This window comes from Rhipicephalus sanguineus, chromosome 6, assembly GCF_013339695.2.
Source record: "Rhipicephalus sanguineus isolate Rsan-2018 chromosome 6, BIME_Rsan_1.4, whole genome shotgun sequence".
NCBI classification, from domain to species: domain Eukaryota; kingdom Metazoa; phylum Arthropoda; class Arachnida; order Ixodida; family Ixodidae; genus Rhipicephalus; species Rhipicephalus sanguineus.
Genome location: NC_051181.1, coordinates 66,418,797 through 66,440,548, shown reverse-complemented (window position 1 = coordinate 66,440,548; position 21,752 = coordinate 66,418,797). Strand labels below are relative to the sequence as shown.

Below are 21,752 nucleotides of genomic sequence, written 5' to 3'. Positions count from 1 at the left end.
CCTGGCCATAAACTTTCCGAGATCCAGAGTAGCGAACAAGTTTTTTTGTGGTATAGTGTGCTTTAGTGCACAACAATACCCTTAACAATGAAAACAATAGTTTAATAACTTATTTTCGAGTGAATGCTACCGAGGCTAGACACTCCGACGTAGCAAAAAGAGTTTGGCGAATGCACTTGCCGGCAAGTGCGCTTCTCGGCGAGCTGTACTAAGCATTCCCGTTTGACAGTGTGCAAATGACACTAGTGGCAAAGTGCACTTAAGTTGGCCTGTGTGACAGGGCTAATAGCTTCCTAAACAGAAAAGTTCGTCCACCATTCAACATTCGTTATGTAGTAGCCCCACTTCCATTCCTGCCACCTCACCAGTAAACCAAATGGTCTTTATAGTGCATGCTGCGTCACGTTGCCTTTTTTTCCTCACAGTTGTGCGCGCAGACTTTTCCCCCGCAAGGACATCATTATCGAACATCACGCTTCCTCACATCGTGTAATAATTTCCTGTGGCCACCTATAAAAACGTAACAATGGGGTTCCACCATACCATTTTTTACACCAACGCTACGTGCACGCGTAAACATGCAGTTTCTTCAGAGCAACGTAGACCGAGATCGCAAGAACTGCACACGCAGTGCGACAATGTTTGCAAGCACCATTTACTTAAACATTTTATTAGACATGCCAGAAAAACAAATATCAAAACATGATAATATTAAAATGCATTAGTCGAAAAAAAAAAAGAATGTTAAAACGAGATGACTAAAGCTGGCGCTCGTTTGTGGTGGCTGGAGAGGAGGGGTGTGGTCCTCATTTGTTCAGTACCGAAGGCACGGGTACGTCGGACTTGAAGTACTCCAGGTTGGCATAGATGAGCACGTTGATGCCGACGAAGGCAACTGCGAGGGCCACCTTGAGAAGCAGGGACAAGCCCTTCCTCTGTTGCTGTTGTTGTTGCCCGGCCTTTGCCTTCACGTGGTTAGCACTGCTGCTTGCCTCTTCTTTCCTTGCAGCTGCAACCCTGCACAACAATGCGACGTCAATTAATCAGTCGACAATACATATAACGACAGGTTGCTTTCATACAGGAACGACCCTAGAATCCTTTCAAGGGTTGTGGCGCAGCAGTGGAACTTCCGATCGCCATCACGTACGACGCCGTATTATCGGCAAAGTCTGAATGAGAGGGCAAGGTTCTGCCAGGCATTGTATAAGAGAGAGAGAAAGAAAGGCTCTTTACTGGAAAAACAATTTTTGCCAGCATGTATATAACGCTGGCACGCTACTCTGCAGAGGAATGGGGTTAGAAGATGCCAGAAGAGAGAGAAGAAAATAATAATAAAAAGAAAGAATATAAACAAATATGAAATGCGCAAGTGTACCTAATACGAATATTTACAACTAGGATGTAAGGCAAGTTTAGGCTTTTCTATATGAAAGAATCAATCATTAAAGGTTTCCAATTAGGCTAATTTCTGACAGGTAATTAAACAGCGACTCTAAAACCAGTCGCTGTTTTGAAGGGCGAGGCATTAGACCTAATATGCTCCGCAACGTTAATGGATTGTGGCAAATCGTGCCCTTTTGTCGCTCAAACAATTGTCTCTCGCCCTTGCGATACGCTGGGCATTCAAGTAATATGTACTCCACTGTCTCCATGCTGCCACTGTAATCACAGTAGGGATTATTTGCCTAAGCATCGCTATTCTGCCAGTGCCAGTGGTTGGCCCTTGTCTCTGGGGAGCCAGTAAGTAACCTGTGTCGCGCCGTTCCACAGTTCTCACTTGATCTGTTTGATTCGCCTGCACCACCTGAACCAGTTCACGAGCTGCAGCGCTGGTTCACGATTTTCGTGCACCCCCTATGCCGATGCTTGGTGCAGTCGTGCACGTGCACACTAGCAGCTGAGCAGACGACGCAGCATTCAGGTGTAGGCGCCGTACCCACGTCTACTAACGTGGAGTGTTTTGCCAGGGTGTTTGCGCCTCAGAATGTCTACATGTGCAGTCTGCCACCTGTCATTGTTAGCTGCACGGCATAAATTAAGCGAACAAAAATAAGGACTGCACTATTGAACTCGCACTGCACAATTTCTGAACTTCTTGTGCAGCACAGCCGTGAACTGGTGCTGATCGGTGCAGGTGAAATGAACCGACCTACTATTTCGCCAGCAGCACGCCACCCTACCAACGATGTCGCACGTGACGTTTCTGCCCAGGTCACACGATACTCCCGCATGTGATGGCAACCGCGAGTTCCACTGATGTGGTCTTTAGGCTACGGAAATACCCAGCTGTGGCAGGCGGTCCGTTTCAATTCGACTACGAGGCAAAGAAATACAAATGTTACAACAGCTTTCTTACAAATGTGTACGAAACCATTTTTTCCCATTATCCTGGTAAGTGTCGTAAGTTACAGTTAAACATAAACAATTCGAACTTGGTTATTTTAAATTCCGTTTAATTCAAAGAATTTCTGTGGTCCCATGTTTTGTAATGTAAATTTGAGTGGCTAATTTGAAGCAGTGGTCAGCACCAGCCCGGCTAATTAGAAATCTTTGGGAGCTATGTGGAAATTCTCAATCCCGATTTCACCGCAAATCCATAGAATTGATGGCCTTTTAGAAGCCACAAGGCAATGCACTGTAGTAATGCTAATGAATGATATGCGAAGCACCCCAGCCTCACTGCCGCCAGCGAAAAAGAAGACGTGTTTCACTGCAAAACAGCGGCGACATGCAATGTTAACGGCGACACGCAGCGGCTTCTTGCAATGTTAACGCATCATGATTCAGCCATTCTTTCTGGGAAATAAAGGAAATATGATAAAGGATGGTCTGACGAAATTCGTGGTGTATGCAAAACTCCAATTGGCGGTTGCTCCAGCAATTTGTGCACTTCACCGCTGGCGGAGTTCTTGCTTGCAACACCCCTACTTGGGAAACTCTGTTAGAAAACTTCAATGATCATGTTTTCAAGCCAGAACAGAACACATCACATTCCGCCAGACTTGCCATTACCACTTTCTTTATTCTCCCAGAAAGAATGGGCAAATGGTTGTATTATGCAGCGCTGACGCTGCGAAGAACTTGACCTGCTGCCTGCATGTCACCACTGCACTGCAGTGAAGCACGTTTTCTTTTCTGCAGGTGTGCACTTCAGCTTATCACAAGACCGTTTTTTTTTTTCTTTTTTGCGCTGGCAGCAACGAGGCTGAGGTCTCCACCTACGAATCATCAGCAACGTTACATAGCATTGCTTTAAAGGGCAGCAGTTTCCCCGGGTTCGCGGCAAAAGTGGGAACAGGTATTGCTGTAAAACATAACCCTTGGAGCTGCAAGCTAGTGGACACAGGAAACGACCACCTCCGATTAGTTTCAGTAATTCAAAGTTCCTTGCATTCCGCATTTTGTATGTTTCATTAATCCGAAAACACATTTGACACGAAATTTTTTCACAGCCCCAATGACTATAGATTAATGAGGTTTTACTGTATGTAGGTGAACGCAAGACAAGTTGCTTGTATAAATAAAACGATGTGGACGATGTGACCTACAGTAGACTCTCAATAAATGAAACTCTCTTAAATGAAATTGCTGCTTAAATGGAACAACTGCCTCTAACATGATTGGTTTTGAGCTTGAATTCTGCAACCCTTTTCACCTCTCAGTAAACGAAACTCCTGTTAAATGAAACATATTTTCCTGGTCCCTTCAGCTTTCGTTTAACAGGAGTCTACTGTATAATGTAAAGTGTTCCATAGTTTTGCGGCAGTACTATAAGAAAATGAATATAAAGCATAGTGAGTCCTACAATGGATTTGCTAATTACGATACCATGAACTCATACGCGGCAATGCACTGTTGCCTTATCTGAACCTGTTGGACCTAAAGCAGTCCGTTTCCTGTCCTAACAACTTCCATCTCTTCGAATGACAGATCCCCTCGTAACTGGGGGGTGTCCAAAGTACAGTCAAACCCACTTATAACGATCCCAGATATAACGATCTATCGGTTATAACGAGCATATTTTGGTGCAACTACCAAAATATGGTATACCAATGCTACCCATTGAAACTGCGGCCACAATAGCAAACATTTTCAAAGCCTCCTACTTTTACAACGAACACTTCCGACACAGCTGCGGTAAAAACATGGCTCATACAACGCGAAAAGAAAGTTAAAACAGGCCTTCAAAGCATGAGAGAGGCACACTCTAGCGCCTGCCCTGCTGCAGTTTACTTGCGACGAAGATATCATCTATCGCGGTGACCACCGCATGCAGATTTCTGACGCTGCGAGTGAGGTCACGCACTCTCCAGACATTTCTTCAGTGGCAGAACGGCAGTGAGGAAAAAAAAAAGAAGAAAGGAAATGGGAGGCAGCATGAAGACTTGTGGTCAGCTTTCGCACAGCAACCTTTTCTAACGCCATTCTCTGCATCTACGACCGCCTACGATAAATGTCTTGGAGTGCAAGAAGCCATAAATGCAAGAAGCGATAACTTCTTGTCGCACTAAAGTTCACTGTGGGCGTCGAATCGCCGACACCCCAACGTGCCACAAGAGGTCGTCCGTCTCTTTGGTAATGGCAGAGACCGGTAGATCCGCAATTACGACTTCCGTGCGATTGCGGCGATGCCTTCACGGATAAGCACCAGAAAAGAGCGCAGGCGAGGTGGTGGCTGTTGACGAACATGCCATTATGACTAATCGCCGGCAACCTTGTCACAGTCATCTGCAGCTCTAGGCTCAGCTGCGTGTGTGGCATAAACCGAGCAGAGTGACGGCTGTACAAGCACGCCATGCTGCGGGTTCGTAAGTTCGCTGCCATCGCATCGTGCGAGATCGCTTGTGCGTTGCTTGCAAAATGCTTGTATTTGTCGTGCTGAACAAACAGGCTACTCGCCGCACCTATGCACAGTCTGGAAGTGAAGCGTGCACGACGAGCGCACAACCGCGTACATACAGTAGACAGCAAGCGGCCCGGCAGTGATGGCATGAGCCGAGTAGGCGACGTGCTGCAGGCAATTAGCCAGGGATGATCGGTTCCACCTGGCGGTACCGCGCTTCAGTGAAACGGCATCAGTTCATTGCAAAGGTGGTTTAATTCGCTCGTGAGCACGAAGCGAGTGTAGCTTAACCCACGAAAAGGCCTAACTTGTCACCGGAGGGGTTGTTACAGTTGAAACCCGCAATAACGAAATCAGCGGGGAAAGCACAGAATTTCGCTCTTGCGGGAATTTCGTTGGCGCGAGAATGCGGCAGAAAAACATGGAATTTACAAAAACCATTTCATTTCCAAAAGTCAGTAAGTTTGTCTTTTGCGGGCCTCACCATGCAGCAATTTCATGCCTCTCGATCGGGAATCTCGTTGGCCACGGCACAAAGTTCGCCCCATGCACTGGTCAGTGACGGCGGCACTGCGCTGTCACCAGTACAGTCATCAAGTGCGCCTACAGGCGAACCTTCTTCCGGCTCCACTGGATCAGCGGGGACCAGCGCAGAATCGTGGACAGCGAGCTGCACGCAACGCCGAATTCTTCGGCGATGTCCATTTTTTTCCTGCCCTTTTCCACCTCACTGATGATTGCAGCCTTATCTTCCAGCGTAATGAACTTCCGCTTTTTCGTTGGAGGCGGCATCTTCCCAGACAGCGAAATCGGACGAAGCAATCGCAACACACAGTTCACGTTGCACCAAGCGACCAAGCAAACGCTCCACAAATGGCTTCACACATGCGACCATGTGCGCGAAAAGCCGACAAAGCCAAGCACAGAGCCAAGCCAACGAACGAAACTCCATGAGGCATGTGGATTTGGCTACGTAGTCCGCGATAACGAGCAGGTGTTTCGGCAAGCCATCATCATCATCATTGTTGCCAGCTTTGTTTTTTTGTAAACAATGATGACGGCTGCTTCTCAAGTGCGCTAGAGCGATAGTTTTGCACAATTTAAGTGTAGCATGAATGCATTTCAGCAGTTTTCGAATGTAGTTAATGTTGCGAGAGTAGATTATCTGCGCACTCCTGTTTCAATAATCTCGTTAATGAGGGACTGCGGTATGAATATCTTTCGTAGTCGCGAGTTAAGAAATGCATTGACTCCTTTGGGCGTTCGCCGGTGCTCCGAAAATATTTTGTTGCGGCGAGAATTTCGTTCCCTCGGGATTTCGTGATCACGGGTTTCGACTGTAGTACTTTTTAACAAAAATGCGCAGGAAAAAAAAAAAAAAAAAAAGGAGCCTTGGTCGCAAAGTGCATGTTTTTAAGGGTGAGTCCATATACAATGAACTACTGATATAATGAGCACTTTCGAGTTCGTTATAAACAGGTTCGACTGTATTATTTGAGACATAAGGACTGATATTGCCACGCATGTTTATTGCTTTATTTTGATGTATTCGTGTTTCACACGCAAAGACGTTTAGCAATGCTCGGCGCAGACCGTGCTTCGTGATTGTTTGAGATCATTCTGTTGAATTACGCACAGGACGCAAACAGTCACGTTTATTTGAGAGCTCATGCAAGCACCAGTGATAACGCTGGAAGGTTTGATGACATGTACAAATGACACGCTCTACTGATGGACAGACAGATTACTGGACGCCGATGCTGTTCTAGCTGCTATCAGTGTGCAGCTTGAATTGCTTGTAGTTTCACCTTTCATTTTCCGGGCACAAGTTCGCCCAAATAAAGAGTACCGTATTTCCCAGTCTTGCTGCAGCCTTCTTCACCGTCACAAACACGTGACAATATGGTAGATGCACATTTTTGAGAGCTACGCATACCAAGCAGGCCAGGAATAACACGCAAAGAAAGAATCAACACTCACTGAGCCCTGTTGCGTAGTGACATCTGCAGTGGTGGGCTGGCCCCTGTGAAGGACGCGCTTGTCCGGCTTGTCAGGGGGCCCTCCAAAGAATCTGACGTGCCAAACACTCCGCCGTATCCATGATGAGAGCCACTGGCGCTGAAATTATAAGCAGGCACTGAACAGAGCTGCCAAAAACTACACGGTGAAACTCTATAGACTGGTAAAAACAATCTATTGATCTGATTGGTATGTGTTCTGAAGTTCTTCATAACACTTTCCTTGGGCATCAACACATCGATAACAACGCCATTCCCACGAATGAAAGGCTCCCTGAAAATCGGCTGCCGTGACCACTCTCAAAGACTCTCCGACAGCCCGCTTGACGGCATGAACACTGTCGAAACTGTGATCTTTTAGGCTTCTCTTGGGATTTGAGAACAGAACAAAGCCTGCCGGGCTCACATCAGGGCTGTTTCACAACTGCATCAGCCCTGATGTGCGCCTGGTAGACTTCTTCCACTTTCCAAAGCTCAAGAGAAGCCAGAAATGTCACCGTTTCGACAGTGTTCATGCTGTCAAGCGGGCTGTCGGAGAGTCTTTGAGAGAGGTCACGGCAGCCGATTTTCAGGGAGCCTTTCATTTGTGGGAATGGCGTTGTCATCGATGTGTTGATGCCCAAGGAAAGTGTTTTGAAGAAATTAAAATGACATGCACACATTGGATCAATAAATTCTTTTTATCAGACCCAGTCTCATTACTTTACGGACAGTTCCCTGCATATGCCGATCTGAAAGGAGATTGTGAAATAGTCAGATTATGTTGATAATTCAAAATAGATATGTACGCCTACTTCCAAGTTTATATGAAACCTCTGCGCGTCTTGTACAACCTCACGAGATTGCAAAATGCAGCAATTGGCTGATTTGTCCCTCCTAGGCTGTGCTGATGGTTACATAATAAAAGCTCACTTAATGTTTACTCATGGCTCTTTGTGAAACGCCCGCACACGACCAAGAGACATCGCGTTCAAGCATGCACTAAAGAAAAGAGAGAGAGACGATACAAATAACAATTTCCAAGGTTTCATGTGCCAGAACCATAGCATACGATTATGAGGCACACTGTGATGGGGGTTTCCGAATGAATTTTGACCACCTGAGGTTCTTTAAGGCGCATTCAAATTTAAGCATGTGGTTGTTCTATGCAACCGTGGACCATCAACCTATTGCTTATCAGGGATGATGATGCTTCCTTGCCGTGTGCCACCATCGAAAACGCAGACCTGCCGTGAAGCCGATGTCTAGAGCCACGGCCATTCGTTTCACCACGGCCTCTGTGCATGGCTCATTCGCTTGAAGCACAGTTGAAAGCGCTGCAATACGGTAGTGCATGAGCGCAGACATGTGGTTTTACTGCTCATTTCGCTAGCTTTCTTTAAATGCCGGAAAAAACCACCACGCAGCATGTACGTTGCCACAAAAAATTGGACTAGGCATTTAGGATTGCCCTCTACGAAATGACAAAACGCGCTTGGCCCTAAAATGAATATTAAGAATATGGCACAATAAATCTCAGTTAATTAAAAAATTAAGCACAATACAAAAAATACCCTAACAAGCACCACCCGACTGAATACCGTATGTTGTCGGTTTCATTTAGTTGTGATTGACCACACTTTTTAAAATCCTTGCTTCTTGCTATGTAAAACACTGTATATCTGGCTGCTCCATCCAAACAGCATGAAGGTAGCTAAATAAATGCTATACAAGTACACATTAACAAACACTCAACAAATAAAGACCAGGGAGCGTACCTGAGCCCAAGTCGCGACGGGGGGACGTCCTGCAGCGGAGTGCCCTCGTAGTCGTCCTCGTCATTCTCGGCTTCCTCCTCTGTGGCCGAGAACTCGGCTGTGTTGTTGCCCACGTGACTGGCAACAGGCTCGGGAGTGGCACCTCTGTTGAGGTACCTCTGAAGGCGCTTCTCGTACAGGCTTCTTGTCGTGTCTGCAATCACCAATTGGGTCTCCCACAATTAGACCAGCAAGCAGGATATACGTTGTCGGGTGAGTTGGTGCATTGATATTCGAGGTACTGTGGGGCAATGAAAAGCTTTGAAGGGGCCCACTAACATTATTCAAGCCCCTATTTTTGTATTTGAGGGTTGCACAAACTGAAGGATGGACAGTTTAATGCAACAGCAACGGCAGTGATAAGGGCACACAGTCCGAAGTTATCCAGCCTAGAAGATTCGAAAACAAGAAAAAAAAAAAAGCGCATCCTCAACTTGTTTGCAGGGTCACATGACCACATTTTTCTCTCACCAGTGACATCGCAAAGCTTTGCCAATGGAAGGAGCTTGAAACGCCACAGTGTAGGTAAATGAAAGGCTTGCACACGACGACTGCCTGTTCTATCCAGTGTACTGATGGTGCCATTGCCATGGTAACAAACAACATGGTGCCCAACCATACATTTTTATTTACACTACTGAACAGGGAAGGCTGTTGTATGAAATGAGGCACTCAGTTCTGCTTTGAAGTCAGGCTTTGCGCACCATTCCTTACAATGACAGGGCGAGGCAACAATCAAACCGATCGAAATATTTGTGGCACAACTGAGACAAGGAAGAAAAAACAAGAGAAGACCGGATATGGCGCCAGATAGAGCTGGTGCAGTTTTGCAGTCGCACTTTTTATTACAACTGCGTATATTTAGCATTCAATGAAAAAGCACACTAAATAAACAGAAAACCCAATAACACTGCTACCAAGCCAGCACAATCCAAGGGTGCTACATTCTTTTTTTGATGCGATGTTACATTTATCCCTAACATTATATTTATCCAATCACATGCCAGCGCTTGTTGCCATCATTTCCATCAGAAATGGTTCTGGCGAGCGCCACTGCGTTGATGTGGTTGGCAAACGTAGTGACTTCACTGCGCGATTAAACATTAAATTTATTGATATCGATGCATAGCAGCCTAAGGCATCTGTCTATGCAACCCACAAATAACATATAGGTGCTTCAAGAGTGTTCGAGGGTCCCTTCAAGGAAATGGAAAAGACGCAAAGAGCACAAACACACATGACAGGAAGAAGCAGGGAAGCACTGGCCTGAAAATTGATCAAAGCTTACTGCATAAAGACGGGCAATGCTTGCTGGTAGCATTCCTTCTCTCTTTTTTAGATACTTTGCCAAGATAGTTTGTCCGCACTTTTGACGTCGTGCACATCATTTGTGAACCGATATAAAGGGCTGTTGCTACTGAATGTAAATTTATTCGAAAGCTTGGCACTTTCAATACTTTCTTTAGTTGTGCGAGTGAGCCCATAGCTACTGTCACTGTAAGAGAGCTGATGTGCAACGAAGCAATCCGTCACGGTTGATGCCTTTCTTTGTTTATGTAATTCCGATAAGGGTTTAAAGGAGCCCTAAACCACCCCCGATATTTTTGTAACATTTCAAGGAAATAAGCGCGTCGAATTCAGAATCCCGTCGCAATAAACAATGCCACATGTGGCAGCACTAAGTGCCATGGGCGCATCACGAAATCAAGAGAAGAATCGTGCTCCTCCTTAGGCCTTTCCAGTATCCCTAATAGTACTAGTCACGACATCACCAGGAGCAAACGCTGCTGACTGGTCGAACAAGAACCTGTGTCAGCTAGCAGGCACCCTGCTTTTCCGAGCAGTGCTGTTCAACGCAAAGTGAGGAGTCGAGATTAGCCAACAAATGCAGCAGAGTGAAGGAAAGAGTGAAAAGATTGAGCACCAAGTTTCGATCATAAAACCCTTGCAACTCCATTATTATGGCACGGTTTCGAAAAACTCTCGTGGCCACATGTTTGTCATCGATTGCTATTTTTAATGATAACCACGAAGACCTTAGCTTGGTTTATCGCTTGGCTTGCTACTCCAGGTGTTGGGTGATGACTACGGTATATACCACGATGACAAACAAACAAATAAGCAAGTAATTCATCATGTTTCGTTCAGGTGTGTAGTCCTTAAAGGAGCACTGACATCAAATTTTAAAGTTGAGATGTGCCATTCATTCGATTGTTCGATATGCATAGGTCTTCTTGGCCAAATTTGAATGGCGTCCGTCGCGTGGAAGTAACCTTATTTCGAGGGCAAACAGCGTACAAAAGCTCAACGGAAGATTGATCACGCTGCGACATCGACACTAGTGCTACGTGTAAGGTGTGATACATTCCGCAAATACCATCCTGAGTGACGATACGCTAGTAACAGTGACGTCACCGATCTGAGTGTATTTATTGTGGCGCCGAAGCCAGGCGACGCTCTCACTCCCAGCCAGTGGCTCTCCTTGCAGTCCCGATCGGTGCTTGCGATTCATCGTGTCGCATCGACTAATTTGTCGTGTGCTCCACAGCGCGAGTGCGATCAATCGGAGCGACTACGTGCCAGCATGTCAGGAAACCGCTGCGTAGTGCGGACCTACTCGTCGAGGCACGGAAAAAGCGGAAAGTGCGTGGCCTTTCATTACACATACGGTACACGGCAACACGACCACAAGCTATCAAAGTGGAGTAGCCTATAGATAAATAACATCGCTAACAAGTAACATGCATGTAGCGTTAATAATGAATGTTAGTTCGTACGTGGACTTCCTTGCGCTGACGTGATACCGGGTTACTGCAGCCGTAACCGTGAGAGGCCGGATAGATGGGGCCATCTGGCGGTGCAAAGAAGAACCTGGCAAGCACAGAATTGTTATTGTAGAAACCTATCGTATTCTATTTCTCCGCTGGTGTGAATTCGCTATGCCGTGCACACTAAAATTCTCTGATATAGCTAATTGAGACACACCAGCGAGTATGGCCCAAACGTGCGTCCCAGGGCACCTCCTCGTTGCTGCTTGGAACGGCGTCAATTTCTGAATCACTGTTTCGAAAGAGTCGAAGCGAAAATGATTCGCGACGTCGCGTATTGCGGTGATTCTAAGTTCCAGTATGTCGTCTTCAACACAAGTCGATACTTTTGACGGCGACGCTGGTGACAAGGCATGACTGAACGTGCGCGCCTAGCAGACGAAATGTTAGCTGAGCAGCTGATCGTCACGTCACTCCTTTCTGTGGACAAGCGGTAAACTGGGGCGCGGTCTGGAGTTGACCGCGAGGGAGCGCTGCCAGCGCTAAAAAATGGCGGGCTTGCAGGCCGTTTTGAATCGGGCTAGATACCGGCGATATAAATAAATAAAACAGATAGCTATTCATCCCTCAGTTGCATTTTCGGTCGCGAATCGCTACTAGGGGGTAGATAACTACACGTGGATGCAAATATCTTGGCATGCGTAAATTTGATGTCAGTGCTCCTTTAAAAACACTAACAGCGCTTTCGTGTAAAACTAACATTTCTCATGCACAACTGCAACACCGCAACTAAAGTTTGCACCTCTGGGTGGTTTAGGGGCCCGTTAAAGTGAATGCATGGAGGAAGAAGAGCTAAGGAGAGGCCCTGACGTCACATTCCTGAAGCCTCCCCGCTGCAAGCATCCGCATCTCCTCCTAGCGAAGGAGCCGCTAAACAGGCAGCTATTTCCGACGCATCATTTTCAAGCACATGCGCACATCAAGCGAAACTCACAAATCTTTTGTAGTCTTTTTTTTTCAATGTGCAAGCTGTGCACGCAACACAAGCATGCTAGGCACCTTCTGTGTGTTTTGCAGGAAAACTATGCCACGCCCTGCTGATGCATATACGCGGAGCAAATTGCGTGCACTGCGGAAAGTATCAGACGTCACTTTTCATGCGTACGCACATTAGCTTCACAGGTGAAGCATGAATCCTGCATGGCATTTGCCTGTGGAACTACCCGACGTGCACTCTACTGGTTCTTACTTATTGTGCCAGCTCTAGACACCTACAAACTTTTGTTATTAGTGTACGATGCGCTGTACACGACATGCGCCAAAGGTATCGTATTGTGTTTTTCTAGGCTGCATCATTTATACACTGAAGGGCAATAAACTTTTGTTGTTATCGGACTACGCGGTGCAAATGTATTGTGCACTGTGCGTGAATTGCAGGCTTGTTGCTGTGTGTGCACGGAAATGGCAAACTATACATTCATGAATGCGAATACAGTAAAACCTCGGTAATTTGTACTCGGTTAATTGGGAATCCCGGATAATTTGTATTATTTGCGCGGTCCCAAATTTTTACATGTAAATTTAACCGGACAATTGGTGCGGCCAGTCTGCGACTTCCCGGTTAATTGGCACACTTGGCCGCGACTTCCAAGATATGCAAAGGGTGTTGCGAATCTCGGAAAACATGCATTTTTTTTTTTTGATGTACGGATCTCGAAGGCCATGTTTTTTTTTTTACTGGAAATACGTCGTAGACGCCATGTTTTAGCAATTGCCAGGCGGCGATGCGTGCGGTTGCGATCATGATCATCATCATCTCAACAGCGATGTTAGCCACTCTAGCGAAGTGAATGTTTTGTGGAGTCTTTGTGCCATTTGGATGTCGGCTGGCGAGCATTGTGCGATTCGGTGCGACTGCTCCATTTGTCTCCTGTCTCCGCTTGAGTGTCTTCCCTGTGAATTAGTTGATTGAGGTGTGCTTGGAAGGAAGATGCCGAAGTACAAGAGCTTGTCCCTGCACGAAAAGGTGTGCTTAATTGAAGAGGCCAGCAAGTCGACGGCGTCGAAAACGGCTCTTGCCGAAAAGCACCACGTGCCTCTGTCAACGCTGTGCAACATCATCAAGAATAAGGAGAAAATTCTCGATGCTTACAGCAAGACGCACTCGTCAAAGCGTACACGAGTACGCCCGCCTACGTACGCCGACGTTGAAGCAGCTCTGATCGACTGGCTGCAGAAAGCCAACGCAGCACACCTTCCTGTGAATGGGACCATATTGCATGAGAAGGCCAACCAGCTGGCGCTGCAACTTGGACATTCCGAGTTTAAATGCAGCAATGGATGGTTTTGCCGATTTAAGGAGCGCAACAACCTGACATTCGTGACTGTGGCGAGAGTGGCAGCGCGGATCAGTCTGTAGCGGCATCTTCATCACTGCTCACGATCATCATCACCATTTTACCACTTACGCGCCGCGCCTCTCGCGCAGCTAATGCTCAGAGCTCGAGGCGCGAGCAGAAGAACGTGCTCACGCTCCTGGGGGCTGGAAGCCGGCAACCGCTGCCGCTCTGCTTCTTCCATGGCCTTCTAATAAAGTGGCGAGACTTCGGCACGGCCACGTCGGCCGCCTTCACGTCTCCCTCTCGCTACAATTGGTGACCCGGAGAACACGCCCTTCGCCGAGCGGCCCCGTGCCATGCTACCGCGACTCTGCCCTCCAATTCAGCCGTTTCACCCGGCCTACCCACGAGCGTGGTTCTGGCAGCTCGACGCCTGCCTCGCGGTAAACGGCGTCACCACACAGCCACTGATGCACGATATCCTGCTTGACGCCCTCCCAGCTGAGCTGCGTCATCTGTCCGCCGCGTCGTCATCCAGCCCGCAGCCGTACGATGACCTCTGCGCTGCGGTGCTGGCTCGCTATGGCGAGACGTACCGCCCGCTACCGGGGACCCGTGAGCTCTGGGTTTCCCCTCCGCCAACGCGAGCGGTACCACCCGGCCCGCAGCCCTCCCATGACCGCGACCTACCTTCCCCGGCTACGTCTCTATCCACCTCTCGTCCGGCCACCAGCGCAGTGGTTCCCGCGCCGGACGACCCGCCCGACGATGTTCAGGATCCCACGCCCGAGATTTCCGCGCCTGACGACGTTGCTGCTGCCACCGACCAGACCGCCACAAGCCGCGTTTCTTCGACGCCCTTGGCCGACGGTCCATCAGGCATGCCAGCCATCCGCCCGTCGTCCCTGTCCTCGCCGGCTCACGACATGTCCCTGACCTCAGCTTCCACGCTGGCTACCTTGCCGCACGACCTGGAAGCTGACATGGACAACATCTCGCCCGCTGTCCGCCCCTCGCTCGCGCCGTCGACGGTATCCGAGCACGTCCTTTTACCGACTTCCAAGCTCTGCGCCTCTTGCCAGCAGCGACCAGCGTCGCCTTCGACGTCTACCGCAGCAGAAGTTCGTGCCCCTTACCAACTTCGGCCGCACTTGCGCGACGCTGCTACTATGACGGAAGCGCCTGAGGACGACATGCCTGCTGGTTCGCCAATGGCAGAGCAAGCCGCACATGTGACGCCTGCCACGTCGACCGGCTTCCAGCATCCTGATCAGCGCACGAGCCCTCCTGTGCCACCTGCAGAGGGTGCTTCAACGCGCACAGGTGCATCATCCGAGCCTGACATGTGGCCACTGTGCAGGCGCGCTGTGCCGACATCCGCGTCAGCGCTGTGCCCGCACAGGAACGACCCCTTGCAGCAGCTACTCGCCGATGGTTGCTCGTCGTGGCTTCACTGCGCCATTTCGCATTGTTTCGCGCACATCGCCCGCACCGGCCCTTGTGCACCCGCCCTCAACTCCATCTGCCAGCCGCGCTCACTTGCGCCAACCGGTCCGCTACCGAAAGGCCCCTTCATGTCGTCGTGGGATCCGCCTGGGCACGACACCAGCGTACTTTCGCCTAGTTCCCCGCCCTCTACGCTTCTCCCAGAGCCGCCCGCCAGAGACCCAAGGGTTCCCGATAGTCCTTCACCGTTGACGACCTGGACTGCCCACGGACATTGTCTCGCGTCACCAGCCTTGTATATACGCCCCCATAGTTTTTCATTTCGGCTTCATTTCTGCGGGGGGGAGTAATCTGTAGCGGCATCTTCATCACCGCTCACGATCATCATCACCATTTTACCACTTACGCGCCGCGCCTCTCGCGCAGCTAATGCTCAGAGCTCGAGGCGCGAGCAGAAGAACGTGCTCACGCTCCTGGGGGCTGGAAGCCGGCAACCGCTGCCGCTCTGCTTCTTCCATGGCCTTCTAATAAAGTGGCGAGACTTCGGCACGGCCACGTCGGCCGCCTTCACGTCTCCCTCTCGCTACAAGTCTGTTGTCGACGGCTGGAAGCAGCACACGTTGGCTCCACTACTCGCCAAGTACGAAGCAGCAGATGTTTACAACCTTGATGAAGCTGCTCTGTTCTACAAAATGTTGCCTACGAAGACGTTCGCTTTGAAGGAGGCAGACATTAAGGGGCGGAAACAGAACAAAGATAGAATCACTGTTTTGTTTGGTGCAAGCATGTGCGGTGAGCACAAGCTGCCACTGCTTGTTATTGGGAAGACAGAAAAGCCTCGTTGTTTCAAAAATGCACGACTGCCATCCAAGGATGACCTGATCTATAAAAAAACATGGCTGATCCCTCCGACATAGGAATCGGTATAACACGAAAGTGAAACGTGTCTTCACAGAAGTAGTGCTTATTGTGTAGTGATATATGAGAGCTTGTACAATGTCTATTCGTGTTTGACAGCTATAGCACCGTTTGATGTGGATGCACCCATGTTGACAGCATTTCTCTATCGCGACGACTAACGCCCATGATCGTGATTAAACCGTTGTGGTAGCTGACGGTGTGAACATATATTTGGACACAGCGAATCGTGAACCCCGCGTAAGGATGATATTAACAAGCTCATAATCAACACTGGTACCCGGTATGCACTTCTTCAAAGCGTCGTCAATTAAGGAGAGAAACGGCATGGCGTGCGCTTTCTAGTAATGGGTAGCGTACGCCTGTGCTCATGCATACATAACACACACTGCGCTTCAGCAACACGGGAGGTAGAGGTTCGTAGCCTGAGCCGCAAACGCGTGCGTCCCGCTGGCCTCTGTCTCGCAGGCGCTGCTCTCACTCCACCAAGGCACGACATTCGCCCGTCGAAATCGCGTCCTTTCTGCGACGCATATTGTAGCAGTTTTGTTAGTCGGTGCTCTCGCAATTGAAGCAGTCGGCGGCGGAGAAATCCCGATGGTGCACGTGAAAGCTGCACTACTCCGATGAGCCGACGCACGCTAACACGAAGCCAAAGGCAAAGAACGTAACTGCGTCAAAGGTGCCTCGGCGACGCCAGCGCGGTCAGTCTAGCTCTCTGGTATCGAGACGCTTTAACCATGACCTCCGATATCGCATGCAATCTCGGAGTAAGCGCTAGTAAGTGTCGATCGTGAAGCATTACTTCTTTTCACATCTCACAGACGGCGGCACCGTCCCGCTCCGCCCGCCGCGAAAGAGAATGTGTGAAAGATATAAGGCGCGTTCGCGCCGTGTCTACCATCTCTCGAGTTAGCTTAGTCGGTAGCGCGTCAGGCGCTTGCCGTCGTGGCCGCAACGTCGTGGGTTCGATTCCCAGCGGGTGTATCTTTTTCTTGGCTTTTTTCTTTCTCACCCGTTAGCGTCCATTTTATCAACGTCATATCCGTGACGGATGTACTTGGTGGACCCCGGCATAAAACACTTTCGTGTTAAAACAACAAGAAAGCTTGGATGACGGCTGCACTCTTTGAAGAATACGTGCGGCACCTTGACCGCAAGTTTGCGGCCGCAGGGCGCAGCGTTTTGTTCGTCGTCGATAACTGCCCAGCTCACGGCGACATTCAGAACCTGCAGGCAATCAGGCTGGTCTTTCTACCCCCGAACACGACGTCGCTATCGCAGCCGATGGACCAGGGCGTCATACACCATACCAGGAAAATATATCGCTACAATCTGTTGAAGCGAATGCTCCTTTGCTATGACAACGGAAAGGAGTATAACATTGACCTCCTCGGTGGTATTCGCCTCATTGTTCACGCATGGAGGCAGATGGAGGCCACCGTTATTCGACGGTGTTTTGAGCACGCCGGTTTTGTGAAAGAAGAGGCAACCTCCGCTGAGTTTGCTGTCACCGCTGTCACTTGCCCGTTTGATGAAGAAGGGGAGACTCTCTGCGCTCGATATGAGGCTTTGCACGCGGACAAGGAGTGCACTCCAATCGGATTCTCCGAGTACGCAAATGTCGAGTGCACAGTGCAGACGTGTTACGCCGACATCGACAGCGAGATAGCTGCGAGATCGACCGATTCGGCCTCTAATGTTGACAGCGATGACGAGCCCTCCCGAGCACCCCCTTTGGCGGATGTCATCGATGCCTTGAGTGTTGTGCGCAGCTTCGTCGAGTGCAACGGCGGCGAGGCTGAGATGCTGCGCCTCATTGACAGGCTGGAAAATATGACTTTCAGTGCTGGGAACTACCGAACGCGTCAGTCACGCATGGAGGAATTTTTCTCCAAGTAGGCTGACTTGTCACAGTAAAGGTGTGACTTCCGTACATCACGTTTTCTGGCTGATTTCTTTGATTTCGCGTTGTTTCGGATAATTGGGAATCCCGCTTAATTGGGATATTTTTCTCGGTCCCAAGGCCTTCGAATTAACGAGGTTTTACTGTACATTACAGTGGTGTCCTCTTTTCATTGTAAAGTTGGCTCAAGTACGTGCAGGTTAGCATTGTGCTGCATAGCTAATAAATAAGCTCTTAAAATCGTGCAAAGCCACGCACACTCCTTATGTAAGTGCAGAGAACAGCTAATCGACCACTCGATCGGGAAATGGGCGGAGAGAAAGGAAAAGAAAGGCCCAATGCCTGGCAATCTTTTAAACAACTTATGCTTATCCTCTAGATTACACGACGTAAAAAATGCATAAATCACCGCCACACTAGTTCAAATACGATGCCGCTGGCACTAAATGTTTTCGATTATGGCACATACTGGTGCTTTCTGGACTCTTGTACAAAAATGCTTCTTGAATTTCAGCACACAGCACTTCAGCCTGCCATGCACAAACAGCCAGCTAAAGGTGCGCTTACACCATTTCACTGCATGCAAACTGCAGAAAGTGTGTTGAGCTTACACCGTGACTACAAATCTGCAGAGAAGCGAACCAATGTGGAGAGTACACCGACGGGTGTCTGCTGTTTTGCCTCAAAAATCCGACATCACTTCTGCCACAGTTTCCGCAATGCATTGGGATATGATAGGGCCTCCCCTTAGTTCTCCTTCCTCCATGCATGGACGGCAGCTTTGCTATGGCTTAGGAATGTCAGAGCATACTATGTGGGCCAAATTGGCTTCACTTGGCACTTATGCCACAGCAGTTTTGTCACCTCGGTTACGAACAAGCACTCACCAACAATGGGGCCGACTGGATCGCCAAACTCCTTGAGCTTGGTGTAAAGCTCGTCGTTGGTCAGGGAACGTACCCCTTGGGAGACCTCGACAGGTAAGCTGGTGTCATGACCCTGCAGAGGGAGGCATTACACGAGGTGAGTATCCAAGTCAAAAGTATACAAAGGCAGCAAGGGTGAGGTCATGTAGTGGCTCAAGTGTATCTTAACGTAGTTTGCAGCTCTTGCAATTTGAGAACCCGTAAAGCCTTTCCAAAAAAGCCTACTCCACTCTCAAAACACCTGGTAGCTTTAAAAGCGATGTCACTGCTGAACAGTGGCATCGCTTTTAAAGTGTGCTTGCTGCGGCCACTCCATCCTCACATGCTTCTTAACCTCATCTGCCCTCCTAACTTTCGGCCTCCTCCTCGTGCACTTGGCTCATCTTGGAATCCAGTCTGTTGCTCTTAATGACCAGTGGTTATCTAGCCTTCAAGCTACATGTCCTGCTCATGCCCATTATCCTTCTTGATTTTCAATTACGATGAGCTTAACACGCATTTGTTTCCAGACTTGCTCTGCTCTCGTTTTGTCCCTTAAGGTTATGCTTATAATTTTGCTTTCCATGGCTCACTGTATAGCCCTGAATTTAAGCTGAGACCTCCTTGTAAGCCTCCAGGTTTCTGCCCCTTAGGTAAGTACCGGCAAGATGCAGCTGTTGTATATCTTACTCTTCAGGGATACTGGTAAACTACCATTCATGATCTGCAAATGCTTGTCAAATGCACTCCACCCAATCTTTACACTTCAAGAAGAAATCAAGCATAATACAGAGGCAAAAAGGGGCAGGGCATTTAGCAGGCACGTGGCAAAATATGGCTTTGCCATGGTGTTGCAACAAACGCAAGCTGGTATGGTATCTCCTAATAATTTTGTTGTGCGCATTTACAGGGACACCAGCAAGGCACACAGACACTATACACAAACACAAAGCACTGTCTTTGTGTCGCTTGCATGTGTCCCTGTTCATGTGTGCTACAATGTTGTTACCAGTCTGCCACTGGGCCAACCCTTTCTGCCCCTGCACTGCCAGTCCAGGGGAAACAACAACATGTTCTGCAGGCAGGAAACCTCCAACATGTGCACCTCTGGAGGAACTCCAAAAGAGCTGCATAATAATATTATGGCAGTGATGTCATTTTATTGTGGAACACCTTCTGAAGCGTTGATCCAATAAGTTCCACTGGCTCAAGGGAACAACATTTCAATCATTTCAGTCCCCAACTGATCATAATCGATCAATGTTACATCCTCCATTAATTCCCTAATTGTGGTACAGGCAATTTTGTTAAAGCAAACATAAGGGAGCCAATTGATCACGCTCGCACTCAATGGCTATGAGCACGGCTGCTGTCTTGCACACGGCACTACAATGGCTACAAATGCATATGTGCCATCACTTGCCACTACTTTGCTGCAAAGCTAGCTTAATTTCGATTTCCTCGCAGCAACTTGTTGGTGTCGTGTTGACATGGTTGTCCTGGGCTAAACCTAGAGAACTTGAAAAAGGAATTCTAGCACAATGGCAAGCTAAACAGCGTGCCTCAGAACTTTTACCAACCAAAATTGTGCTGATTTGCCAGTTCCTCATGGTACAACGAAATGTGGAAAGCTGGCTAGGAGCCATTAAATTCTGGGGAAAACAAAAGGTGTCTTCACAATGTGCGCAGGTACCAACAGCTACACCAAATGCATGTGACAAACTACAGTAGTAGCGACGAAACATCTAGTTATCTTTTGTCAACGTGCCCAAAGTTCATTTTAGCCGGTTTTTCATGGTACATTGGCTCGACCAGCGGATCAGACTAGCGACTGCATTCTTCATGAAAAGCACCGCTGTTCTCCGATTATCGTTATCGCCAGTCCCGAGTAAAACCAGCGCAAGGATTGATTGAAAGCACAGGAGCAGTACATGTATTGCGACAGATAACGCGAACCGCGGGATCAACTGGAAGCCAGTAGCAGCTGTGACCAATGCAACGACGTGGAGTCAGCAGAGAGGAATGACCCCATCAAACCGAGCTCAACGACAGGATAAAACGGCAAACTGTGCGAGTTGGCAGCGTGCCATCGCCATTCCACTCACTTCCAACGCTCGCAACGCGGGGATCGAGGCAGTGGGACGATGCTTACAACGGAAAACTCGCGCAGCGGGCTGCGCACCATTTTCGAACGGGCCGCCAATGGCTGGCCGTCAAAGCGGCCGTCAAAGAGGCCGAAGCTGACAGGTCGTACTCGCCTTCGTGTCCGCTTCTTCGTCGCTCGAGAAGTCCAGGAGACTTTCGCGCGCGGTGTCCGATCCGGGAAAGTGCTCGCGGTAGAGTCGCACCAGAGTGTCCTTCGGGGAGCCGGGCGGCACCGGGACTCCTTTCTGTTGCAATGCCTCACGGAGACTAGTCTTCGTAAGCGTAGCCATTTTTGTCTCCTTGCCTTCCCGAGTGCGGCCCACGCTTTTCTAGTAAACGAACACGAACAGTGGGAGACACCACCACTAAACGACGACTACGACTACGACACAACAGTCGGCTGGCTGCACGGCCTCTCTACACTCGCACGCCGGTCGCTCGTGCGTGCTTGAGTGGGGAACGTCACTTTTTGTTGTTTGCTATTTATAGCCCGGCGTGCCAGCGGCGAAACTTTACATGTAAAACGTAACGCGTACACGAAGAATAAAAATTGCGTATAAAATAATGCTGCGCCACCACAAAAAATAAAATAATTTCATTAATGTTAGTTCTTTCTTAAAATGTGCGCAAAATTAGTTTGCTCAAACGCCACTAGATGTTGCAAC

General features: G+C 48.8%; 1 protein-coding gene across 1 annotated transcript; it reads right to left on the bottom strand.

The window, feature by feature from the left end:
- Positions 1–637: 637 nt before the first annotated feature.
- Positions 638–21,548, bottom strand: LOC119395850 (lamina-associated polypeptide 2). The gene is made up of 5 exons (XM_037662856.2): positions 21,201–21,548; positions 18,925–19,036; positions 8,622–8,814; positions 6,827–6,964; positions 638–1,017 (listed from the first exon to the last, which is right to left on the bottom strand). Exons 1-5 carry the CDS (start codon positions 21,375–21,377, stop codon positions 807–809), a joined length of 831 nt encoding a protein of 276 aa, XP_037518784.1. The 5' UTR covers positions 21,378–21,548; the 3' UTR covers positions 638–806.
- Between the last annotated feature and the right edge of the window lie 204 nt (positions 21,549–21,752).

Bases quoted from the DNA above. Each gene is read 5' to 3' on its own strand.
- LOC119395850 (XM_037662856.2), bottom strand. From the start codon at position 21,377: ATGGCTACGCTTACGAAGACTAGTCTCCGTGAGGCATTGCAACAGAAA. The intron at 19,037-21,200 runs GCGAGTACGACC...CTCCCTCTGCAG, and splicing joins ACGAAGAAGCGGACACGAAG to GGTCATGACACCAGCTTACC. The intron at 8,815-18,924 runs GTGAGTGCTTGT...TGGTGATTGCAG, and splicing joins TCCAGTCGGCCCCATTGTTG to ACACGACAAGAAGCCTGTAC.